At 46.0% G+C, this 26,146-nt stretch overlaps 2 protein-coding genes across 2 annotated transcripts in view; one reads left to right on the top strand and one right to left on the bottom strand.

The window, feature by feature from the left end:
* ANTXRL (ANTXR like) overlaps positions 1-3,876 on the bottom strand; it is a 58,234-nt gene extending 54,358 nt beyond the window's left edge. Inside the window, exon 1 of the mRNA XM_009818751.2 lies at positions 3,716-3,876. Within this exon, the coding sequence (XP_009817053.1) occupies positions 3,716-3,876 (161 nt within the window). The remainder of the gene's footprint in view (positions 1-3,715) is intronic.
* Positions 3,877-21,245: 17,369 nt separating this feature from the next.
* On the top strand, positions 21,246-26,146 carry LOC104251522 (PR domain zinc finger protein 8). Its single transcript, XM_059821328.1, has 3 exons — positions 21,246-21,461; positions 25,642-25,870; positions 26,070-26,146. The coding sequence occupies exons 1-3, from the start codon at positions 21,246-21,248 to the stop codon at positions 26,144-26,146; spliced, it is 522 nt and encodes a 173-aa protein (XP_059677311.1).

The raw sequence follows: 26,146 nt of genomic DNA on the forward strand, positions 1-26,146 counted from the left end.
AAACAATCATAATGATGCTACCAGACACTGTTATAATTAGAAAACACTAGAGGTCAGTCATCCTTTCTGCTGTGCAAGTGCATTTCAGTATGATTGCAAACAACAGCTGGATGTTAACAGCAAGGCAGGGATGAAAGAGAGTTATTTACATACCCAAGCATGAGGATGTCACTACAAGGCCTGAATAGTCAAGCAATCAAATCCCTAAGAGGACCTGTCCTTGGCAGTTTGGGATGGGACTGAAACAAGTTCTTCATGCACCTGGACAACCAAAGCAAATGAAACAGCCAAAGCAAGTGAGAAGTACTCAGCTACCCATTACATTGGGCTTAAGAACCATTCTTGTTTAAAGGTAAACATGAGAACTTTGATGTCACGTGTCACTTGATCTTACCACATGCCATAAGAGAGATGGGTATGCCAACTGCACAGTGTACTGCCTTACCTCATGCAGAGGGAGTGACTTAGCTGCCAACAGAAAATTGTCTGCTGCTTCAGTATGATACTTTAAAGCCTTCCACTATACCTCCAAATAAGCTCAAGCCTGAGTAACTCATGAAGCATAACATACAGACAGCACAAGATTGCAGACTCCAGGCAGTTGTTTCTGCAGCCAGCAAATGTCCAGTTCTTGTAGCTTCAAGAGGTTTGCTCATTTAAGCATCCCCAAAGACAAGGCAGTCCTAATGTGGCTCTGGCACAGTCAGTCCTAAGGAGGATGGTGGCAGGTCTCCCTCCCACACATGCTGCTTTTCCCTTTCACCGTGCCAGCTTCTTGGACATCCAAGGCTTAGTTCCACTGCTCTGATCTTGCCTATCCCACAGAGTTAGCATAAAGGGCTGCAATCAACTACAGGCAGGGAAAAACTGTAAGAAATCAGTGAGTTTCTTTTTCTAATTGGCAGCATATATATTATACCAATAACTTCACCAGCAGATGATCTTTTCCATCTGATGGTTGTTGCCTGCAGGATTAAATCCCCACAGACTCTGCCTGGCAGAATGAAAAGGAAAAATCATGCCCCCATAAAGTCATTGCAGTAACACACAGTGCTTACACGCATAGGGAGAAAGGTTTGTTGTCTTCTTCCAATTTCCCTCCTACAGATGTGAGATTACATGTTTTTATGAGGAACCAAAGCAAAGCAGATTTAAAGTCATGTTGGTTCACTCAGGCTGACTTCAGAGACGGGGCCTGTCATTCAGCTAAAGAGCACACTATAGGGTCACAGGATTAAACCCTTGAGTTTTCACAGAGCCAATGTTTCAATCCCATTGTTAGACAGCTAATTAAGACTGAATGCATTTAACTCCAGACTGGCAAGGCACCAATGAAGGCAGGCAATCCCCAGGCCTCGTGGGGGTACTCTGTGGTGTATAGGGCTGTTTTTTTCTGGGGATTCTCCCATTAGAAGTTAGCAGAATTCTTCACAGATATGTATCAGCATGGATCCAATTCTAAAAAAAAAATGTGTCCACTGCACTTTCAGATTCGACCAGCTGCTTCTGACTGGCTTCCTGCCTTCTCCCTGCCAGGAATACCCTCACCCTTCTCAACACTAATGGATTGTCTAGTTCCTTCCTGATGAACTGTCCCAAGATCCAGAGTCTATCCACTCAGTAAATCCTCCCTGCCTCCATAAAGATTCCTGTGCTGTGCCAGATGTCATAGAATACACCTGGGACTAAATACCCCCTCAGCACACCCCACCCCATCCCCACCCCTCCCAAGAACCACATGCATTCGGTTACAGCAGGAAGGCAGCATGGGACCTATGGCTCCTCAGATCTGGCACTCTAGTATTACCCGTATGGATTGTAATGCAATCTCATTGAGGCCAAAACCAGCTTTGCCACCACGTTGCCACTGACTCGGTAGGAGCAGGGATGGACTCTAAAACCACCCAGTGGCCCAAGTAACTTCTAATGCAGCTTTTTACTGAAGAGTTCCTCTTTCAGCCTCTCAAAGGTTATAAAGACTCCGTTTGTGACTGAAGCTGAAGAGAATTTCCCAACTGGAACTGAAATGCATGACTGACTTCAACCATAATCAGATTCAGTCTCCAGTGGACCAATGTACCAAGTAGCTAGCACCTAAACCAAGATACAAGACCTGTAGCCCGCTAGAAGAAAATGTATGATTTCATGTCCACAATGCTGAAGAGGAACTTGCTTACACAACAACTTTCTATCGCTTGACGTATCAGTAACTCTGAGCAAATCACTCTCTTCTCTGCCTTGATTTCCCCAAATACAACATGAGTGATAACAGCGAGCATACCAGTAAAGTGCTTTCTGAGCTACAGATGAAAAGTAGCATAGGAGCGCAGTGTGGTGACTGCTATGGGTACACAATGCCATTCTAGAGAAGGAAATCACACTGCAGAAGACAGATACTATGCCACAGAGAGAACCCATATTGCAATCACCAACATTTATCATTACAGGGAATTCAATATGGGAAGTAAGCATAACAACAGTACCAGTCACTTCTTGAAAGCCTGGCGAGAATGAATTTGAGAACTAAACACCACCACCCCCCGAACTCTTTTTAGACATGAAGGTTACTTCAGGAACATGTTCTTAGTGAAAGAAAACAAAACAATTACCACATGGTGTACTAGTGCATCTTTTAGAAAGGCAGAATGCCTTTGGTCTTCAGATCCTTTTGCTCTAAAAACAGGATCACTACTTAATGAGGCTTTTTTCTTCTTCTTGAATATGGCAATATATTGGCTCCTGAGTGATGGTGGCTTTTTGCCTCAGGCAGGCTGTGCAGAAGGCCTGATGGACTGAACAGTTCTCCCAACCAGGAAACCACACAATGCAGCCTTCATACCTGGCTTATGGGTAAGAATCACAAAGAAAAGGCTTCAGTCTTTCATAATACCATGTCACATCTAATACACCCTGGGTTACATGTAACACAACAATCGCACTGAGTATATGTGGGAGATTAACAATTTATTCCTTGAGTTTAACCCTTGGCTGTCAAGATGGAGCAGTGCACCAGGAGAAACAGAAATCTGTGCCTTCTCAAAAACACCTGTGGGTGCACCAGTTTACCACTCGCTTTGCTAGTGCTTGCTATAACATGCCGATGAATGTGAGCTTAACCATACCCTCCGGCCATACCTAAACTGGGCTAACATAGTTATTAAAGAAATGTATTTGCCAACCTATTTTAATAGATGTAACTCAAACACAGGTTTAGACAATTCCAAAGAAGTTGAGCAGAAACAACAAGTTTTATAAAACCTTACAGCGAGTCTGTAAAAAAGCAACCACTACATACAAGCAGTCTAGTCTTAACTTCAGGTAGGTCTGCACAGCCCTGGCACTGCTAAATCCCACAGATGACATCTCAGCGCGTAGCCCAAGTCTTGACACCAGACTCCAGGAATGCTGGGGACAGTGACCAACGTCCCCTCAAATCCAATGCTCACAGCCCACGGACCACAACCTGAAGGTGACCTGATTTCCCAGGTTTGCATGTGCAACTAACCCAGGATAAAGCACAGTGCTCCCCTAAATGATCTGCTTGGGAAACGTGCAGGTTTTGCGGAGCAAAAATAAGGATCCTGCCCGACACATCATGTTTGGCACCAGGGGAGGTGGGGGAAGGCACCCAGGGAGACGGGGGAAACAACGTGCCTGCTGCTGGAAGGAGGCACTGAAGGGTGAATAAACGTTTTTAAATGTGGCTGTCACTTACTTATCCAGGACGAAGTAGAGATCAAAGGCACCGTGACAGGAGCGCTGCTCTTCTTGCTCTTCCTCCTCCTCCGGCCGGGCGCAGGAGGCTAGGCTCCCCATTGCCAGCAAGAAGCAGCACAAAAACGCTGCTTTCTCCACGCTGCTCCTGCAACTCGCCATCTTCTCCCTTCCTTAATTCTTCCTCCTCCCCCAGTCTCTCTCTCTCTTGCTGCAGACCTTACGGGCTCTTCGGAAGCACGGAGGGAAGGAAGGGCGGGGAGAGGGGGGGAAGAAGAGGGAAAAAAAAAAATAAATCACTAACTTCTCCGCTGTACCCTGCCTGCTCAAGGCAGCCCTGCCCGCCGGGCACCGGACTGCTGGCTCAGGGCTGGGGGCTGAGCCCGGCCGGATGGTCCCCAGAGCCCCGTCCCCATGCCCCGCCGCTTCGGCGGCAGCCCCGAGCGGCTCAGCCCCGTCCCGCACGGAGAAAAGCGGCTCCTCTCGCAAGGGCCAGAAGCAGGAAGGGGCAGAGGGAGGGGAGCAGGAGGGGGGAGACAGGATCTTATGGGGGAAAGCTGAACCGGGACTTTCCTGTTCCGGGATACCGAGGTGGGAAAAGCTGCTGCGAGAGGGGGACCGAGGTTAGGGACCGCTGTGCCCCAGCCCCGCCGCCTCTCCGCGCCGCCCGCGGGCACAGGGCGGGCGTCCCTCCCTCCTTCCCTCTCGGACTGCCCGCGGGGCGCTCGGCAGCCGCAGCGGGGAAGCGAGCGCAGCCCCCCCCGCCGCCCGTGCGCGCTGCCCCGCGAAGGCGGCTCCGCGCCGGCCGCCCTCGGGGCAGGGCAGGGCAGGGGGGAGAGGGGCAGGGGGGACAGGGGCAGGGGGACTCCGCCGGTGGCGGGAGGGGAGCCCGGCCGAGGGCGGGGGCAGCCCAGCTGTACTCCGGGTCCTGCTCTGCCGCTCGCCCGCGGACTCTGGGAACGACAGGGGTCCTGAGACGACTGGGGCTGCGGGGCGTTAGCCGCCGGGACGGAAAGAAGTTGCTGTAGGAATGATGGGCGTCATTGCAAAACCTGTGACAAACCGGGGGTGGGGGGCGCTTGTGAAAAACTGAGTTGCAGGAGATGAGTGCAGTTAAAAAGGTTATTGCTTGGGGGTGGGCGTAAGGACAGGTTTTCAGGACTCTCTCCTGCCACAGCAAATGGTTTACTCATATTGGAGTCTGCACACATTCTGCAGGCAATGAGTAATGATGAAACGAAATCTCTTAATGGAGGCTTCGCACAGTAGCGTAATCACTCCCCGCCTGATACATACACAGGTTACAAAGCACTGCCCTGAAGAGCTGACCCAGCTCATCTGGATGCTGTCTCCAAAGTTTGAATAATTAGTGGCTTCCAGCCGCTTCCCCCTCCCCCACACCCGCTGCAGCCCCTAATTAATGAAAAGAGCCACGGGGAGGGATGCGAGCGGAGTCACTTTGCATGACAGAGTTGGGACTAGACGTTTCTCTCTTTTTCTTGGGGGGAGGCTTTTGAACGCGAGTCAAGGTCGAGGGAATCCATCCCCTGTGGGGTGCTGGCACGCTGCCCCATCGGCACTGCCCCCCAAACACCCACCGCTTTGCTGGGGGCCTCTTCACCCGGGAACCGAGCGATAACGCTCCAGCCAGGAGCCGCTTTTACGTGCCAACAGCAAAAAGTGGCACCTCCTCCCCCCGACAACGCCGGTACCCGAGGGGGCGCAGGGCCCACCCGGGCGGCGCTCAGCCCACTGCCCTGCGGGGAGGCGCTGGAAGGGCTGCGGGGTGTGAGCCGGTGGGGTCCTGGCCCTGTCCTGGGCCCTGCCGGCTCCGCGGCAGGTGTGCCGCTCCGTCGGGAGGCGGCGGGCTGCCCCCACGCAGCCGGCGGGCCCTTTCCCCCTGCGCCCGACAAGGACACGCGTGGACGTGGCGCGCCTGCCCCCGCCGCGCAAAGCCCCTTCCCCGTCGGACCCGGTGCCCCCTCCCGCAGCCCCTCGCGTGTTGTGTGCCGTGTAGGTTGCTGCCCGCAAGTCTGAAATAAAGTTTGCACTGCGGGAAAAGCATCTCGGTTTCAGTTCCCCGTTTCTGTGCTGGACCGAGTTCAGACACGTCCAACCGCGGCGGCGGTCGGGGATTTATCAAGAAAAGATTAGAGGGTCCACCGCTTTTCAGCCGCTTGCCCAGTTTTAACTATCCACAGCTAGAAGTCGAATGGAGTGCTCGAGCTAACCACTTTAAAGGGGTTTGTGCACTGGCCAGTTGAGACCCAGCGATTACTTAGATCATGGAGAAATACGAGAAACCCACATCCTCCCTGGTGACACTCACAAAAAATGAGCAAGCGGCTGCTGGGCAGCAGAAGTCCCGCTTCCTCCCGCTCCGCCGGGCGTCGGCCTCCACGGTGCCCACTAGCGTCCGCAGCCCGCACGGTCCCCGGGAGCCGCAGCCCCGGCACCGCGTCCCGGCCGCCCTCGCTGCCCCCACCCCGAAGCAGCCGTCCTCCCCCGCCGCCACCGCGGCCTTTCAAAACGAAATGAAAATGCTAATAGCTTCGGATTCCCTCGGTGCTTCGTGAACACCTGACTGCTTCGTAAAATAACGTGGCAGACTTCAAGGCAGTCTCCAAAGCAGAATGATAAGGCGCTACGAGGAAAAACTTGGCTGTAACTGTTTTCTGACAACGTGCAGTGCCCTTCCCTGATACTAATAAATCATCTTACTCTGCAAAGAGAGCGGGCAGGCAGACCCGCCTTCTCCAAAGGATACGCCGTCCCGGCGAGGGGGGCACGTTCTAGCGAGAGCAATGGTAGCCCCGCGGTGGGCGCTGGCCGGCGGCTGCCACCTTTGGTGCTCAGCCGAAAAAGTACCGGGCAATGTGGGAAAAAGTACCGGGTAATGTGGGAAAAAGTACCGGGGGAGGCAGGGCGGGCCGGGCCGCGGTCGCAGCCCCGCGACTGCCGGTGACCCGGGCGCCCGGGCTCATTTGCTCGCGCGTTGCCCGCAGGAACACCAAACCAGGCATCAGCTGAGCTGACCGTAGGATGCGGACCTTACCCTGGGACACAGGTTACCTCAGCGCACTGCCCCACAGTGATTCGAGCTCCGTAAGGCGGGCGACAACGTCTGATTGTCCCCCCCTACGCCTTCTGTCGCTAGTCGCATAAAGGCTGCGAAAATATAAACTCTGGAGATACGAAGTGCAGTGGGGAATTGTTTGTCTCGGTTCCCTGACATCCGCACCCCAAATCAGAAAGTGTTTCCAAAGAAGTATTACGGGATGCCACCGGCACACAAACCCGCCCCTGGGAGGGCGGTAGGATGCAGAACTTGCCCAGCCGGGGGTCAGCTGCCAACCCCCCCTGTGCTCTGTAACGTTGTTCGTTCTGTCTGAGCTGAATTTTAAAAGCAAACACAAACTCCTGACTTCATCCTCTTTAATCCCTGTAGCACAGAACACGTAGAGCGTGATTCGCTCTCTTTATTGGTATAAGATTACTCTCTAATTGCAGCGAAAATCCATCCTTTCAAAAGCATTAAAGGGTTGACGTTTCTTTTCCCAATACAAGCCAATATTCAGATTACATGGACACTAATCAAATAACCCGGGTTATTTCATTTGTCAACATGTTCATAAGAATTTTCTACCAGGCGTTAAAGGCATTTATATGGAACGACATCTTTCAAAAGCAATGTCGCTAGTCCGGATTTAGGGAATATTTGCTTATGACAAGACGTTTGACGGTTTTATTTTACATACCAGCTGTGCCGCAAATCGTTTCATACCTCAGACAAATTCCTAATTTTGTATCCTGCGAGTGCTTTCTCTGAAGCAGTAAGTCTCATTTTAAGCCATTCTTGTCAATACCTGCGGCTCCCAGAACAGCCTCGTGTTCAAAAGGTTGTCAGATGCTTTAAAGGACAACTGGCAGGAAGGCTTTAGGGGTGGTGGTGTTTTGTTTGGTTTTTTCCCCAACTTGAAAAGAAACTCCTCTTTCTAAAGTAGCGTTTCCAGGGGAAATCCCGTCGACCTTCTGAGCCCCCCTCGCTGCCCTTCGCAGCCGCTCCCGGGCTGGCTTCTGCCTCGGGAAGGGCTCCGCGCCGCCCGCGGGCGGGGAGGCAGCGGGGCCCGGGGGAGCGGGTCAGCCGGGGGGGCCCGGCTCGGTGCCGGCGGGGGGGCCGGGGGGCTGGCGCTGCGGTAGGCGTTTCCCAGGGTCTGCTCTGGGCGGGGAGCCGGCGCGGGGGAGGAGGATGCCGCCGTGCTGGGGCGGTGCGGCGGCGGGGGGTGGGGGGGGCTGCCGGCGCGGCTCTCGGGGGGCCGGGCGGCCCCGGCGGTGGGGTGAGGGCTCCGCGGGGACGCGGCCGTAGCGGGGTCCTGGGAGAGGGCTGCGCCCTGCGCGCCGGGAAAAGGGGGCACGACGGGGACCCCGGTGCCGGAGAGCCCCTGTGCGCGGAGAGGCCGCAGCGGGGCCCCCAGGTGAGCGCGGCCGGGGCAGAGGGGCCCGCGGTGGCCCGGGGGGCGGGCCCGGCGGGGCGGTCCGCGGCGGCCGCCCTGCCGCCGGCAGAGCGCGGGCAGCGCGCGGCGAAGCGGGCAGCGCCGCGCCGTGCCTCCCGCGCGCCCAGGCTGCGCGGCGGCGGAGCGCTGCGCTGCCGCGCTGCCCTCCCGGAACGGGTAAGGGCGGCAGAGAAGAGCCGCGGCGTTTCGGGCCGTGCCGGCGGCCGGTGCGCACCGAGGGGGCGGCGGGGGCGGAGAGGCGGCCCGAGGGGGTCCCCGACCAGCCCGGGCAGCGCCGGGACCTGCCGCGCCCGGGGCCGGGGCCGGGGCCGGGGCCGGGGCCGGGCCGCCCCGGGGGGGTTTGCCGGGGAGCAGGCGAGCGCGCGGGGGTGTCCCTTGGTGACTAGTGCTTAACCCCGACCTTCTCATCGCCCGCTTCAATGCGGCAGCGAGGGGCCCCGGGGAGCCCCCCCGGGCGGTGGGTACCATCCCGGGCTGCGGGGGGCGATGCGGCGGCGGCTCAGGGCGGGGGGGGAGGTGGCCCCCCCTCGGCAACCCCGAAGGTAGTGGCCTTCTCCCTCCCTCCCGGCTCTTCTCTCGCCGAGACCTGCCGAGCATCACTCGCCCTTTTTACTGGTTGCAGCACTCCTCATCCTTCCAGCTTCGAGAGGTGATCAGAGCATCGTGGCGGTTTTAGGTACTTCCTTAGGGTCTCGTTGCTTTTAAGAAATTGATGACCTTTCTTTGGAATACCTCACATTTGTATGCTCTATTTGTATCTAATACAAGGATATCAATGTTCCTTAGCAGAAATTTCCTACTGGTTAAGTAAGTTAGAAGCTGCTATTGTTGTCACTTTAAAATGTCACGTTGATCTTTACATTTGCAAATCCTTCCATGAAAAGGTTTCTGTAGGAATGCAGTCCACTAAAAATGTTGGAAGCATTTTAACGTCTTTATACCGTGGTAAGACAGGTACTAGTTGGAAGAAATGTCAATAAAAACTGGATGGAGGACGTGATTTTTAAATAGTTTTATGTTTTTAATATAGTTGCTCTTAAATAAAAGCAGTTGCACTCATGCATGAAATTTGGAATTTAATAATAAATTATTGCTCAGGAGCTATCTCTTATTTTTGGCTTTTAAAAATGCAAAATTTAGTGCTTGACAGCTCTTGTTACCATTTATTAAATATAATTGGTACTAGAGAGATGGATTTATTTAGGCAATAGGAAGATTGGGAGTTTAAATTTAAGATTTATTTCTTTTAATGTGTAAAACTATACCAAAGCGTAAGCCGCTCTTTGAGAAAGCAAATTTATTCGGTATTTAAGCACCTTCCAGTATTTCAAAGCAAAGTAGAGCTGCTTTATAGAGCTCTATAGAGATATCATCTTATAGATAAAATAGCTTTATAGCCATAGAAATATTAATCTAAAGTCAAAATATTACTTTAGCTTCTATTATCTGAACGTAATATAACCAGATGAGAAAGTACAAAAATAAATTCTTTGTAAAGAATAATAGATCGTATGGGAGATTTTGCAGAAGAAATTACTTGGCTAAATTCTAGTGTGTTATACGTGGATATTTCCATGTCTGTAATGCTGTGAATCAGTTAATATAATTTTCCTACAGCAGAGTCATATGCTACTTGCATATGCTATTAATAAACACCAGGTCAAAGAACAAAGTGTTTTGTTGGGAAACAAATTATTTTAGGTCAGACCTATTTTAATTTACAAAATTCACTTTCCATTAAAAGGTTTCTTTGCTTCATTGTAGTGTAAAATAAGTTGTTTATGTTGTTCCCCACAATTTCACATTACATAGTGTTCTTCAGCTCTATTACTTGCTGTACTGGAGTTGACATTATGTAATAAGTTTAGCATTAATATAAATAAGATTAATGTAAGTTAATGTTACTTACTACTGTTCAAGAAATCTCCAGTATTAACCATGTGAAAGTAACCGCTCTTAGTTTTAAAATACTTCTCTTCAAATACAGATGATGAACATCTAAAATTGCAAAAGATTATATGGCTGTAGGTATAGCTATACGTATAGTTGTGAATGCATGTATGTGTGTATATATGTGTACATATATATATGTTTATGCTTACACAGCACTATATTAGTTTCCTGTCAGAAAGAAATGTTTGAACAGGTAGAACTTTTTTTAAATTGAGAACTATGAAAAATAAGTGGCGGGACTGTTAAACAAGAGGGTACCTTATACATCTTGAACATCAATCAGAGAACGTGATTTCTTTTAGTTTGTGAAAAGGAGACATGAATGTGAACTGTATGAAGGGAGAGGAAAAGTGATTTGTGACTGTTTTCACAAGTTAGAAATTTTGGTTCAGTCTGGTTGCGTTTGGGTTGTGCTGGTTGGTTGATTGTTTCTCTGTTTTCTGTGGCTACACATAGGGAATGGTGGTTTCGTCTGCATGGATGCCTCAGTGAAGGAACAAATGCACAAATCTGTGTGAGAACAAATGTGTTAGCACAAATTGCCATGGTCGGGGCTCCTATTTACGTGAATCAAACAAGGATTTTGCTGAAAGTGGATACACACACATGTATGACAAGCAACTTTCTTACATTATGTTGACAGATGAATAGTTGCCTTCTCTGTTCCCCCTCCCATGGAATAACTTTGTTGCTTTAAAATGTGTTTTGGTTGTGTGCTTTTTTGTGTGTGAGAAAAGTAGAGGCATTTTTACATCTGCTTTCTTTCCCTTCCTGGGTGTCCCCTGTAAAATTCAATACTCCTGTGACATGTTGGGGCATTATGTGTATTGCTGGAATGGTGAACAATGCCAGAGCAGCGGGGGCAGAAACCAGACCAAGTCTCTGAGCTGACCCCTAGCACAATTCAGGTCTGGAATATGAAATACTATGTGTTCTGAAGTGAAATATATCCATACAGTGTAGTGCATGTACTATGCAGCTGAAACGATGTTAATTCATAACACTTACAGTCTGATATTCCTCAAGCCTGGCTGAAGAGTTAAAACATGCTCCCTTTATCCTACAGGAACCCTGGTTTTTAGGTCTTAGGCCTTGAAACCAGAAGAGCAAAATGGTGGATAAAAGTAATGCTTCCATCAGGCAGAACAGCAGTAGTCTAGTGAAGAGTCAGCCCTCCAGTACAGTGCCCTGCACACAAAAATTAAGTCTTTGAAAGCCAGCAGACTACAGAGCTGGAGTCAACTCCTCTTTATCCACAGGTGGATTTTCTGACTTATGAATGACTTGTACAAGCCAGTACCATCCCCCAGGGTCCATTAGATCAGATGCAATGCCAGACAGAAGCGCTAATTCTGCCTCTGGGGCCAACCCACCGGGAAAGGAGTATTGACATTTTGTGTGTCATGGAGCCAAACCCCTAGACCCAGTCTGTCTGAACCACTGGGATAGCAGAAAATAAAGATATTTCATCATTTCTAATTAGAGCAGCATGGTATTACTATTGCTCATTGCCCAGCTTGAAACATCAAGAGCCCTCCCAGTGCCTGCACTGCATTTCTTGTATTCAAGCACTGCGAGGTGTGGAACAGAGACCTCAGTGACTCTGTTGCTCATGTTCCACCAGATTGGAAACCTTCAGTTTACTACACAGTCTGCTAAATCAAAGAAGGCTTCACATGGAGCTATGCAGATACTGCTGCATCACACATCCCAGCAACTCAGTATTAACCAGGCTTTTCTGCTATGTGGGATAGTCCATTCCTCTCCTGCCTACCTCGTTTCCTGGCATGGAAGATAGTGGCAGTAGAAATGGGGGTTCAATGTGGAAATTTCCTAAGAACATAGGGAAGATTGGTGCTGAGCTGCCATTTCAAAGTCAGTGAGGGTAGTGTACATGACTCTCCTGGGAACTGTTCAAATCTCAGTTATTTTCTCACAAGCTAGATCTGGTGCTCAATCTCAAGCTGGGCTTCAGGTAAAGAGTGGAAATTGTAGCCTTGTGGTGTTCTTGGAGAAGTGATTCAATCCACATCTACTTTGGAGAGGCAGCTCTGCATGTCTGTGGGGCAGCTACCATGCATCAGGAGAGATCCCACTTCAGGTTTCCCTATTGTCAGAGAAAACAGGAAGAAACTTGGAAGCTTTTCTTTTAATCTGAAATTCCAAATGGCTCCTGTATTTCACAAGACTTGCTTAGGGCAAATGTGGAGCTTGAGGTATTTACTAATTTCCAAGCAGGGATTTTAGCTCTGTCTTCTTCATTGTTCCCACTGAAGTTTGAGAGTTTGTTCATAATAAAAAGATTTGGCAGCTTCATGATTCACTAGGCTGGGTATCCAGCCAAGATATAATGATGGTTCATCAAGAGCTGTCAGCTTACATTGCATGTACTGTGGATTTCAGGTGATGGAAGACAGTCTGAAGACCACAGAGCCTTGAAATAGTAAGAATTGGAGAACTGCTCTCTGAAGATATCATGACGATACAACAACAAAATTTTGAGGACCCCATAAGATTGGAGGTCTCTGACTCACAATAAAACCCCCAGATTGAACTCATACTCCAGAAGGGGCCAGATTCTGGAAGCTCATTGTAGACACCAGGCTCTTCACTCTGAGTTGCCTCATGATCTTTTTCAGGGGATGCTAGGCAGTGAGTTTCCTGTTTCTACCCACTATTTTTAGGGGCTTGTCAGGTCAGACTTGTGCAGCTGCTGTACAGGAAGCTGGGGATGCCTGAAATGCCAAGGGAAAATGATTTTCATGCATCAAGCTGTTTCAGTCCCAATTTTATTCCACTCTCTTTAGATTCAGTTCACCTCTGCAGTCAGCAAATTCCTCCTTGGTACATAGTTGTATTTCCTTCTGCTTCTTCCTAGATGCCTAGCTTAGGCAAGCTGCAGGGACAGAGTCCTCCTGGCAGTATAGGGGATATGTTCAGAGCAGCAGCACATCAAGGGCTGTGAGGAACGGAGAAGAGAGGTACTCACAGTATGCCCCAGTCATAGCTCTGGATAACAAAAACATTCCAGTCTCCACAGGTTTTGTTATCATTATCTCAGTTTCTTCATTAGTGCTAATTGGGCTGTTCTTAACACACAGATGGGAAGTGGCTCACTAGCAGGAAACGGCCCTCTTTGAATCCGCTTCCCCCTTGCTTCTATGCAGAACCATTGCTGGGATCCAAATTTGCCACCCATGAAATTGGGAGGACAAAAGAGCATACTCAGAGCTCAGGAACTCAAGGAATACTGTCTATGGGCTGTTTCTCAAAGATGGGCAGGATGCTAAACTTGAGACTCAGCAATAAGTCACACATGACTTCAGAAAGTTTTCTATCTTAAAATCATCAGCAACTCCTTCCTTTCCAAGGTAATCCAGGACTTTTGTATACTCTGCTTGAGATATAATGTCTGTCTGAGAGGTAGTAGACCCACAGCTGGCTTTGTTCATCCCAAGCAGGCTGGGAATGGCAGCCCATGGCTATATCTGCCTGTACTCTCCAGGTATACTTGTATGATTTTCTTTATGTATGTGGGCTTTTCAGCAGTAAATGTATGAAGGAACCTCTTCATGCCTGAAAGGAAACATTTCCCAGACCTGCGCCCAAGCTGAAGCACAGAAGCTCTGTCTTGCAGCAGCAGTGAGCTGAAGGAAACTGTTTAGACTTTTCATGCTTTAAAAGGACCTTCTCAGCTTGTAAATTAATAGATTTAGGAAACAAGATTGCAGTTTGTTTCAGGATTTATTTTGTGAGTTCTGGAATTACTTATCTTATCTTTCAAAACAAGAATTCTCCATTCCTTTCTTTGATTTCCTGCCAGTTTCCTTCAGTTTTAGTTTTGAGTCTTCTCCTTTGCAGTTCGTAACTTGAATAGAAAGAGAAGAAAACCTTGCACAGAAGGAAAGCAAATGTATAAAACCCAAGAAGTGGATTTTCTCCCTTTTCCATCTCTGATTCTCTTGGAATTCCCTTCATGTGTTAAGAATCCTCAGTTCCTTATAACAACAGGGAATAATAAATGCTGCAGACAGAAACACTCTGTCTGCATCAGCTCAATTCCTTTAATATCTGTAGTTTATTGTGCGTGACACGCATGTCTGATCATGGATTCCTCAGACCGGCAGACCTCCTATTGAAATCAAAGGCAGTTTTGGCAGTGGCCACAGGAATGCATCGGTATGAAGTCACAGGTTATGTGCTTCAGGGAAAATGCCATCACATTTTTGAGTAGAGAGGAGTAAGTTAAAAGGTGAAGGAAATCATGGTTCCAGTATTTACCATTTCTTTTTTTTTTCCTTTCAGTTTTGTTGACATGGCAAATGCAGGGCTAGCCTGTTTATGTTAATCCCTGCTCTGGAGAAAGTCTGGAATAGGTGTAAAAATGATTGGGGAGACTGTGGGATGATGCTTTCCAGGATCAAATACTTTCATTAGTTTTTATGAGTAACTTCTGTGCTGTTTTTTTTTCCAACTAGGATAATTGTTTTGAAAGTGATATCACTATATGCAAATTAAACCACAGTTAAAATAGAACGTGAAGGTGAAATAGTAGAAGCTATTGGATTTTTTTTTATCAAAGTAATTTAAGAGAAACTATTTTTATTATCCCCTTCTATTTATGATTGTGGAGAGCTGAACTAGCTAATTAAGTTCTGGCTGAAAAGTTTCCCCTCTTGCAAAGGTGATTCATTTTTTTCCTTCACACTTGCAAAGTCAATCATAATATTAAGCAAGGCTACCAGTGCTTTTATGACCACCAAGAAACATCAAGTGATGCCACAGTTCAATATTGTCACCATGGCAAGGAGAATCAGGCCAAGCCCTATGAAAATAGGAGGCAGGGGGAGTCCTTGCTCAAATTGGCCTTTCTACATTTGGGCGTTTCCAGACATTTCTTAGAAGATCTTGCAGTGACATCTGAAGGCCGTATAGTAGAAAATCAGGGATCTGAAATTCAGCTCAGAACTGTTCCTCTGCCCTTCATTCACTTCCCCTCTCTAGAGACGTATTTTTCTCATGAGGTGAGGGAGCTATGTAAAAATTTTTCAGGAAGACAGATGATGTAACCCTAGTTAGTTAATGGGATGATACGCAAGTACTAGGAAATAGGGAGAGAGGAGGAGAAGGCTGTCTGCAGGGTTCCAGCTTGGAAGAGCATTCAGGAAAACAAAAGATGACTAGCAATTTGTGTGCTGCTTCTGGAAGCAAGCAGGCTGGGAGCAGTTGCTGTGAGCACCATCTATTTCATGTGCTTTTTTGATGGAACATCCACAGTTGCATAATCCATAGGGAGCTGCCTGCCCATAGGTACTTGCTGTTTGACAGATCTGTCACACTTCTCAGAAATCAAGATGCAAAATCCATCACTCAGGGACATGGTATATATGTATCAGATACTCTCTGGGGGATGAAGAGTCCATTAAACAGCATGTCCCTAAACTCATCCATATGAAGAATTTGCATCTGTGACAGATAGAATATGGAGAGTACCCATCGTCTAACAGGTGATCTGACTCTAATGTGCTACTAAAGCAATATAAATATTCATTTTGTTTCACCCTTTGAGAGACATGGGTGGGGGTGAGCCCAGAAGGATAGAACTGCTTATGCAGAACATGAGCAAGAACAGCAGGATTATGTTGCATGAGGGGGATCATGTCTCTAGGAGGCAATGGCACTCCCAGCGTTGGCAGTTTGAGGCAAGCATATCATTGCCTGCATGATACAGAGCTGAAGATATGACCTTCACAAAGAGGCTTATGACAGAGTTCTGTAAACTTTACTATATAGTAGAAAAGGAGTGAATTAGTCAGATGTATGACAGCTATAGAACCTGTAAGAAATGAGAGTACAGCAGAATTCTTGCTCTTTAAAGGAGGTAGCCAAAATGTGGAAATCAGTAATATAAGACAAGAGCAATTGGTTAGGTGAAGTCTTGGAGAATTCTCTGTTACGATCATTTTCTCTGTCCTTCGCTCACTGTGAAGAATGTGAGCAATTCACCTACTTCAGCCTGTCGAAGAAAAATGCCAGGCATTCTAGTATACCTTCTCCATTTCTCGTTATGACTCCATTTGTAGATTCTTAATAAGTATGACTTCCCTTAGACTATGAAGACTGTTGGCAAAGATGTGAGATTTGCATTGAAACTGGATTTAGAATTAAAGAAGAGCTCAAGTACTGGGTTTGTGGGTTGGTGTAGAATTCTCATTCAGGTTCAAGTCTGAGGTTCCTGAAAATTAAGGAAAGTTTTGCAAAAACCAAGCATTCTTGGTTGTGGCTGAAGATTTGGCTTTAGATTATAACCAAATGAAAAACATGTAGAGGTTAGTCTAGATCCAAATCAAACTTCCATCTAAATTGAGAGGTATTTCAGATTTATATTCTGGCATACTTACACATGATCTTACTTTGTTCTAGCTCATTTCTGTAATTTGTTTTAAGTGCTGACGGTGGTGCTGCTTTATTTCAGCAGTGCTAAGCTATCTGCTGGTGCTCTCAAGCTATGAAGTTGCATTGACTGTTATGCAGCAAACCTTCTCCACTGCATGCTGCCGTAGTGTAGTCCCATATCTGCTGACACCCTTGGAGAATGCAGCAGATGCCCATCTGGCAGCAGTCGGATCTGACTTTGCACACAGTCATTCCTCGGTTATCTCTGGGTTTGCAGTGAGTGGTGGCAGGACTGAAAAGAGGAGAGCTGATTAGGGCCCTGGGCAATCTCATACCCATACCCTGTTGAGATTTACTCCTGTAAAGTGTCAATGAATATTTTACTGGACTTACTAGGGGAAGAGCACATGGCAGATTTAGGCTTGGGATACTGCTAAACTTCCCTGAGCTTTGCTGAAATGTCACCTCTGTGTGCATTTTCCAGACACTACCATCCTCAAACTCATGGGACAAAAGTAAAATCTATGTTAGCAAACTTTCTTAAAAAGTGCCATGCAGTCTGGTAAGTTTCTTTAACAGCAGCAACCATTAAAAAGTGATTTTAAAAAGTCTGCAATGTAGAAACACATTGCCTAGGTTGTCTGTGAGTGTGCATGGGTACTCTCTTTTATGCTGCAGCTGCCGAGTTGCACAATCCAGCCATAACATTGCAGTGATGCCTGTAAAGCTTTTATAGATACTTAGCTCCTCTTCACCTCTTACTCCTGTTCTCCGTGGTCCTTTTATCTCCCTTCAGCTCCTCTGTTGTGTTTCCTTTGCTCCACCAGAGTGTTCAGAAAGTAAACCAGTTCAATGTCTCTCTCTCCTCTCAAGTCATGTTTCAACACACAGTCTTTACTTTTGAGGAGGTCAGTATTTCCGTTTTCCAAGATAAGGGCTTTGGCTACCAGAGAACCCCCTACCACCCCTCACCTGTGCAGGAGGCAGGACTTGTTCCAGTATTGTCCTCTGCACTTTGCAGTGGTGATCTCTGAGCCAGTGCTGGCCCAGGTTGGAAAGCCCACAGGATGCAGCACATCCCTTTGCAGAGGTAGCAGCTCATTTTTGAAAGCAGTACAGTGACGCCTGCTTTCTGTTACCCCTCAGCTGATGAACTTGCCTCTGTAACACAAGCAGAAAGCTTGTCCATGCAGAGAGAAGAACTTTCTCATGCTATTTGGAGACTGTAGAAAAGAAAATTGCCTTATTCCTTCTGAAGATGTTGCAGGGTATCACCACTCTCCACTCCGAGTACCAGCAGCACATCTTCAGCCTACCTTCTGTGTTTCAAAAAGGAAACGCTGTAAATTTAAATTACACTCCCTCCCTGACATAACCCTGACCAGACCCTATTAAAAACAGTATCTTTGGAGGCACCTAAACTCCTATTTGAGCAGAGGGTAGCAGCGAGAATGACCTACTCATGAGAGAAGCGATTCATGCCTGACAGGGTGCTCAGAAGCTCCGGTGATTCAACAGGCTAACACCACCAGGGACTCGGGGGATGTCCTGCTGTCACTTTGTCTTGGGACACTGTGTTATACTGAGATGTTACACTAGATGGTGCATTTGACAAATTATTTGAAGAGATTCATCTGCCCATGCTGAAAGCTGCTAGCGCAAGGCTGACCGTAACAAACCCGTTTGCTGTATACACCCATTACATCCTTTTCATAAATTTTCACAAAGTTGATTCTTCCGTGCAAGAGTTGAACGTGACCATAGCTGTCACTTTGAGATTTTGGCATTTATGCCTGTAGGTTTGGGGGATTTTTTAGCCCATCACAGATCTTTGACAAATTCACAAGTCACTTAGAAACAAGCAATCCACAACAGCATATTGAGTTTGAGGGATGCTTGAGTTTGGATAGAGGAAAGATGTGCTAGTTAGAAAATATCTGATATTCCTTATTAAGCTGCATTTCCCCCATCCCATCAATCTAGAAGAATTAAATGGAACTGAAGATGTGCACATATTTGCTGGAGAATAAATATTGATTTATTTGCCCCATTTGTTTCTAATGAGGAGTGATGGCTTCCCTTCCCCTCCCTAGAAGGGAGGATTAGCCTGCAGGCAGTGGGGCACTGCGGGGCAGTGCGTACAGGCGGAGACCCCGATGTCCAAGGGATTAATGAGTTCCTGCCCTTCCCTTTGGGTGTGTGGAAGCCCTTCCGTATTCAAGATTTGGGGCAGGGGAGTAGGCAGCACAGCAAGCATTGCTCGGGACTGTTGAGACTTTCACCAAGGAGGTGAGAAGAGCTCTCCAGGTTGGAGGTGTGAGCTGCGGATGTGCTCTGGGAGCTGCCGGTTGCAGTTCCGTCTTGCAGGTAACAAAACCTGAGGGGCAACAGTGCTAAGGCGTGTCCTGCCCCTTCGTGTCTTTCTTTGGGACGTATATTAGGGCAGAAATCACTAGGTGGTGCTCTTACACATCAGTCTTACGCTTTTTCTGGGTATCCAAACATTTTCACTCTTTGGAGAAATGGTTCTCGTTAGGGTTGGGTTTATGCCAGCTCTTTGAAAGCTGCTGAAATAGAGGAAAGTAGCAGGCAGCAGTAGCTAGCTGGAAGGGAGTGTAGCTTCTTCGGACCCTTGTATCTGTGCTTCGGCTGAGATTTCTGGAGGAAGAGACTGCACACAGGTAGCACCCACCCTCTTCCTAGGAGAAGTGTGTGTGCTCAAATCCAGCATCCTTCCCCATTGAAAACTCAGCTTTCAGGGCCCTGGATTCCTGTTTTCTCCCGAGTCACACCAGTGCGCCAAGGCACAGCACTCTCCTAGTTTACATGGAGAAATTAAGATCAAATTCAGAGAAAGGGAAATCTTAGTGAGAGAAGTGGCCTTTCGGGGTCATAAGTGAATAAGTAAAATAATGCCAGAAGAAATTAGGAATTTCCTGAATGTGAATTCTTTAGAAAAGGAACTGGCTTAGGTTATAATTTATTTCTAAACTTTTTCTTATTTAGAGAGACTTTTAAGCATTTTAGATCTCAAATTTATTTTCTGATGGCTTGGAACTTTTATTTTTTGGTATTATTTAAAATAAATATGCCTTCACTGTTTCCATTTATTAAAAATTGGTATAGTTTAAATGGAAAGACACACATACATATGAATATGTTGTATTGATTTAGGTAGATCCTATATATTGTACAAATGCACACATAGATCCCATCATTCTGTTCTCATACCAGAAGTAACTTTAGGAGATTATTGGGAAACCAGGCAATGAAACTCATCTTTAGCATAAAGCAGAGACCCAGTCTATCCTTCTCTTAGTGACTAATATCTAGCAAGCCATCTGACCTTTTTTTTACCCTTTCACCTCCCACTCTTTGCCTTGATTGTCTGGTTTAGGCCTTCATCCTTCAGACATTTACTACTTACTGCATATGTAACCATGTATTTTAATATTTTCAGGGTAGGGCCTTAGATCTTGCCTACCAGGAGGAAATTATACTGAATTAACTATACTGTTTTAGAAATTGATTTAGTTAAATCAGTGCAACTCTCCTGAGCACTTTATATCACTTCAGTTTAACTCATGAGTCAGTGAGTAACAAATGAATTCTGTTGGCAGAACATGAGAAAGATTAGACTGGATCTTCAGCCCTTCTATCTCAGTATTTATTAGGCTAAGGCCTCTTCAGGGCTTGTTGCAGTTGTCTTGAATTTTCCCTGCCTAATGGACCTGATCCAGCTCTTGATGGCATAAATGAGGGTTTTTCCATGACCTCCAGCTGGGAGCTGGAGATGGCAGCTTAGAATGACAAATAACTTAAACCTGCCTCCTTGCTACATACAGAGTTCTCAGATTGTGGCTTATAATGCAGAAATCACCTCTGCTCTGAAAAATGTAATATTCTACTTTCAGGGCAAGAAAATTCAGCCCCTAAGCACAGCAATCTCACCTAACATTATGCTAAGAGTATCACCACGAAAAGAGTTATAATCTGATTTGATTTTCCCAACAACAGTAGATAAGTAAGATCTCACATATATGTTGAGATGGGATGAAAATAATCCTTTTGTCACTCTCCAGAGATTTTGTGCATTCAGGTTGAATAGACTCGGGACTCAGGCTCTTCCTGTTTTTGTACCTGCTTAACCAGAAACTAGACTGATGTTGTTCTTCCAAATCAAAAAGCATGCCTTTTTCAAAAGGCATTTAAAAAAGTGTTTGCTTTTTTTCTGTTGTTCTCGTTCTCCACCTTTCTTCACACTTCTACAAACTACCAGTAATAAATAAGAAGGATATCTGAGAATATGCTGAAGAAGAATATGCTGAGTTCCACTCACTGAAAATTTTGCTTACTGTTCCCAAAGCTTCTCACTCCTGGCTGTAGAGAGAGCAGTATAGCAGGAGCTGAACTCTTGGAGTGTCTGCCTATTCCAGAAAAGAGTAACTGCCTGGTTTACAAACCTAAGTTTTTGTTATAGTGCAAACTCATTTTTCTCTTTCTGATTGGATGTTAATAAAGCTGTAAATTCTGCAACCAACAATATCTTGGCATGCTCTAATAATTCACCTACAGCTCCTGGAAGTCTTTGTATTGTAAGTAGTGAAGCCCCCTTCCATTTCCATCTCTATTCCAAATGCAATTTCTTGCTTATTTTACAGGTTTATGATGGAACTTACTTCTTTGCCTAAATTCCTTTGGACAAGTGACAACAAACTTCTGCATCACCATTTTCCGGACATATTGGCTACCGTTCATACCACACAAGACATTCCCAAAGAAGTTGTTTTTGGACCATGCATTCTCCAGAACACCCTGCTGGACACTGTAGCTTTTATTGCTCTCAAGTGTTCTGACAGACGGAACATCCACTATGTATTTAAGGTAGGAGAAAGCAGCATTTAATGTTACTCATATCAAAGATGGTTACACTATCCCTGAGAAGGTAACTTTGCCAAGGGGTAGATTTTTGTTTTGTTCAGCACAACTAACAGCTCCTTCAAAGGGGAGAAGTAGCCAGTGCATTTCTGGTTTATGAGCTGTAGACTGCAGGGACTTCGGTGAAAACTGTTTCCTTTGCAGGAAGAATACAAAGTCCCATTTCTATGCTGACGATGGATGATCTGCTTCAGCACTGACCGGGAATAGGAGGAAAGAGGGACAAATAGTTTAGAAACTTCATGCTCAGCTTTCGTCCTTACAAAGGACAATGGAGGTTTATCAGGAGGTGTGACAGCCCTGTGAGAGCAGAGAGGGAAGACTGTGGCATTGCACTGATTCATGCTGGTGGTACATTCGCAGCATTTATTGATGGATCTGAGCAGCATTAACCCAGTTTGCTCAGTTATCCATAAAGTAAAATCACAATGGCAGTGATCTCAGCACAAACTGTATGAACTGTAGAAGATATCAGTCAGGCAACTAGTCCACACAATCTTCAGGCAGCCACAACTTATTGCTATTAGTACATGGACCTCCTAAAGTTACTTTAGGTATGTCTGTCTGTGTTACAGCTGCACTTTTCAATCACTACAGAGAAGCCACAGAGATACGTCTGTGAAACAAAAGGAATTGTCATGTAGAGAAAATCAGAAACCCCAGGACTGTGATGGAGTGTTAACTCTCCAGCTGTAGTTCCCAAATTTTTTTGTTCCATAGCCACTGTTTATTATAACATTTTCATTTGGACAATGCATATTTCTCATGCCGGCCTCTTACCTTGGCTTTCTTAGTCTTGGAGTGCATTTCAGTCACCATTGGTCTAGATGAAGACAGGGAGGTAGTGTTTTACAATGTGAGGCAAGCAAATTTCCCATGTGTTATGGCATGGATGGATCTGGAGACATCCAGGTTCTCCTAAGATTTCTGTGCTGTGGAGGAGAGAAATCCCAGGGAGTATTTGTGATACGGAAGATGCAGCTGTTGGGAGATACCTGTTTGACACTTTTCCTTCAAACAAATTAAGAAAGAGAAGAGGAGACTTCAGGGTTTGAGTCTCTGGCACAAGTTTGCTTGCTTGGATAGTGTTATCAGAACTCCAGGAGAACTATAAGCTCTTTGGAGAAAGATCTCTCCTGAAAAAAGGCTTTATTTATGGAATATTTCTGTATTTCTCCTGGGAGTTTTGGAATGACTATAGACTCAAGAAAGAGCGTCAAAGAGTTTCTACATGGGAAAAGCCCTCCAGAGGGATGACTTTAGTGTTTTGCTACATTTAAGCTAAGTAATTGTTATGGAGCCATAAAATTGGATGCCTGGGTTGGTTCATATCTCTGTCTTTTGGCAGTAAATACATCAAATTCTGTGCAAGTAGTTGTTTCAGATGCAGTTGGTGGTCCCATATCCTGTTAGCTACTCATAATTAAGAGTAAACCTTCCAGAAATCAGGAACTATCATTAAGCTCCTGACTCTGTGTGAAGACAATTAATTAGTAATTCAATCATGATGTTATGTTGCTAATATGGCACTGAGGTGCAAAACAAGAGATGGGTTTTGATGTGCTGGCTATGGTACAAACAGAATACACACAGGAATGATTTGGCAAGGTGGATTCTTTGCAGCTGAGGTTTGTGTTGATCATAGTTCAGCAGCACTTCTGCAAGACTTTGGGGAATATTATTTCTAAGAAGGGATTCCTCATCTTGGGCTTTTATGTTTACTCCAAAAGGGACCTCTGTGTTTTTTCTCTTATCCTCTTGGAGACCCTAACTTGAACTCCTTGGGCCAATTTGTATGCTTGGGCAAAGAAAATGCCTTGGCAACCGTTGGCACAGGTGGTTCTTTCTAGCCGATCATTTACCCCAGCAAAGCAAACTGGCCCCTTACAAAGCCGTCTGTCCCATTGAGTTCCTCTGCCCCTTACAGCTTCTTGTGGGTTTGACTCTGGGTTCCAAGGAAGAGTCTTATTATATCCCTTCTCCTCCAGCCTCTGTCAAGGAAGTCAGATTGCCTCCACAGCCCAGGTGTGATTGAGCCTGTTGGGCTGTGAAGCCTTTATCTCATATGTGGGTGCAAAGGATTCATCTGAGGGATTGCCGTCTCCAGAAGAGGGTGGACTTGCAGGGTTTGTAGTGTCTCTAAACACATGGAAAAACTAAAGCTGGTGCATGCTTCCAGTTGACAGCACCCAGATCTTATATTCTGTTCTTTACTTCTCCCCACCTTCTTTAAGCACTCTCAGCTCTTTCCTGGGAGGCCTGGTTCCTGGAAGAGCTGTGTTCCCTTTGACTTTGCTTAGAGCGCCGGGTGGATGCTTGGTATTTCTGAAACACAGAAACTAATAAATGACAGCCTCTGTCATAGCTATTAGTTACAACCACTGTGGGTGGGTGGGTGTGCTTGTGTTGCTGTCAGACTTTTGTATTTCTCAATCATTGTTAATTACCATGGCGTTTAGAGAGAACCAGTTACAGGGCATGCTAATTTATTTTCTCCTTTATACTAATTAACTCTTATCCTAATGGTCCCTTTATGTTTCATTCTTGTATTCAAGCTACTCATGTGGTCATACTTTTCATGGTAGGTAATAGTCAGAGAGAGTTAAAAAAAGAGAAAGAAATAGCCAAAATACTGTTTCTGATACAAAACACCAATGAATGGCTGCCCTGCAATTAGTGGAAAACAAAGAGCTATACATTGCTTGGGGTGAAATTTAGATCATACTTGTCATTAGACATTTTTCAGTTCCAAACTTCTTCCTTTCTAAACAATGACTTAGTGCTTCAAAAATTAGTTGAGGCTTTTTATGTGTGTAAATATTGCCCTTGATAGCCCTGTGTTTCAGCCTCTGAGCTATGAAAATCTTCCCCATCTTTCAAATACTGCAGAGGACATAGATCTGCTGTGGTAAACACCAAGGAAAAACCTATAAAGAAATAAATCATTCCCTATTCAGAGCAAATGCAATAAAGTAACTAAGATGGGAGCCACACATTGAATGAGGAAGACAAAGCCAAATGTTTTATAGTTATTATTTCCAGACCATAGTCAACCTGTGACTAAATGACTCAGAAGTCCTGTGGAGAAAGGAGTATATGTGACTGAGGACTATGCTGTAATATACACACAGAAGGGAAATTTAATTTGAGCAGTAGACTTAATATTATTTTTTTAACTTCTGAGTGCCTGACCTTGCAACCTAAGCAACATTTTTTAACTTAATCTGTTTGGTATTTCTGAATGCACACATACTGAAAGTAAATCAACCCCTCGCTACTCTCAGAAATAATTCAATGAAAAATATTGATGTGATGAGTTTTTATCTGTTTAGATACCTCAAAATGAATGTAATTGATTTAACAAAAGCAGAAATAGGAATATATAATTTTGTTTCTGAAAAAGGAAAAGGATCAGTGCTTCTGATGCTAAGTGCTTCTTAGTTGTATTTATTAAAATGTAATTTTTATGTAATTTAGCCAAACTTATTTATGCAGATGTTGCTACTTGGGGTGTTGAATCAAATAACCTAGATTATTCTTACACCTTCTGATCCATATCCTCTTATGTCAGTGAAAAACTCCACATCCAACTGCCCAGAGTGTGTGTTCGTTTCTGGGCTCACAGTGCACTGATCAGGGTCTGCACATCTCACACCCCCCAGACCACTGCACTCACACCTCTCCTGAGTCATATCCCATTTTCCCATGGGATTGAGACCCCTACTTACAGAGGAGCACACCTTCCGTACCTCTGTGGTCCCCACCTGACACAGTCCCATAGGACAACCTGCATCAGACAGAGGACAGCATCCTTCCCATGAGTGGGCAGGAGACTGGCCAACGTACCAGCCCTGGCATTGCCACGAGAGGTTACATGTGAACATCAGTGTCTCCTTCTCCCTCCCATGCAGCTGTATTCCCAGAGCTCTCAGCACTCACTTTCACTAGGAAAGCATTCTCCCTATCATGACTTTGGATGTGGTCACACTGGTGTATGATTTGGGCTCACAGCTTTGGCATACTGGCTATGTGTGAGGCAGAAAACAGGCTTTGTTCTTGAATTTGATGGAAATCTATTTTGGGTCCCAAGACCTGAAACTTCCCTTTTTTGTGTCCTGTCTCACAGGTAGATGTTACGTCTGTTCACAGTCCCACAGGACTGCCTTGGATGAGACTTGTACAAGCAGCTGCCAATAGCAAGGAGCAGAACTTGGAAGCTTACTTAGAAAACAGTCAATTATATTATCGCTCTACCAGGAAAATCAACAAAAATGAGGAGCTGCTTGTCTGGTATGATGAGGAGCTTTCCAACCTCTTGGGTTTCAATGGGATAAAAGCTCAGAGCCCCCAGAATGGTAAGTACCAAATTGTTGACTGCAGGGGTCACTGAGGACTGAAGTGAGTCTGCAACTTCTTTAGTATGTGGTGACCTTGTAATACAGAAAATAGCTGGTCAGCTAAGAGAAAAGACCTTTTGCTTTGGGGATTGAGCTGGAAGCACAGAGCAAGAATAAATTTGCAGTTCTCAATGCCATTTTCATTGTTACTTTCCAGCAGAGGATGGTGCGCTAGCTATTAATGCTGACATTTTTGAGCTGTGTAGTGGACGTCTATGCACCTTGGAATCCTAA

This window comes from Gavia stellata, chromosome 9 (assembly GCF_030936135.1).
Source record: "Gavia stellata isolate bGavSte3 chromosome 9, bGavSte3.hap2, whole genome shotgun sequence".
Lineage (NCBI taxonomy): Eukaryota > Metazoa > Chordata > Aves > Gaviiformes > Gaviidae > Gavia > Gavia stellata.

Bases quoted from the DNA above. Each gene is read 5' to 3' on its own strand.
- LOC104251522 (XM_059821328.1), top strand. From the start codon at position 21,246: ATGGAACTTACTTCTTTGCCTAAATTCCTTTGGACAAGTGACAACAAA. The intron at 21,462-25,641 runs GTAGGAGAAAGC...CCTGTCTCACAG, and splicing joins ACATCCACTATGTATTTAAG to GTAGATGTTACGTCTGTTCA. The intron at 25,871-26,069 runs GTAAGTACCAAA...GTTACTTTCCAG, and splicing joins AGCTCAGAGCCCCCAGAATG to CAGAGGATGGTGCGCTAGCT.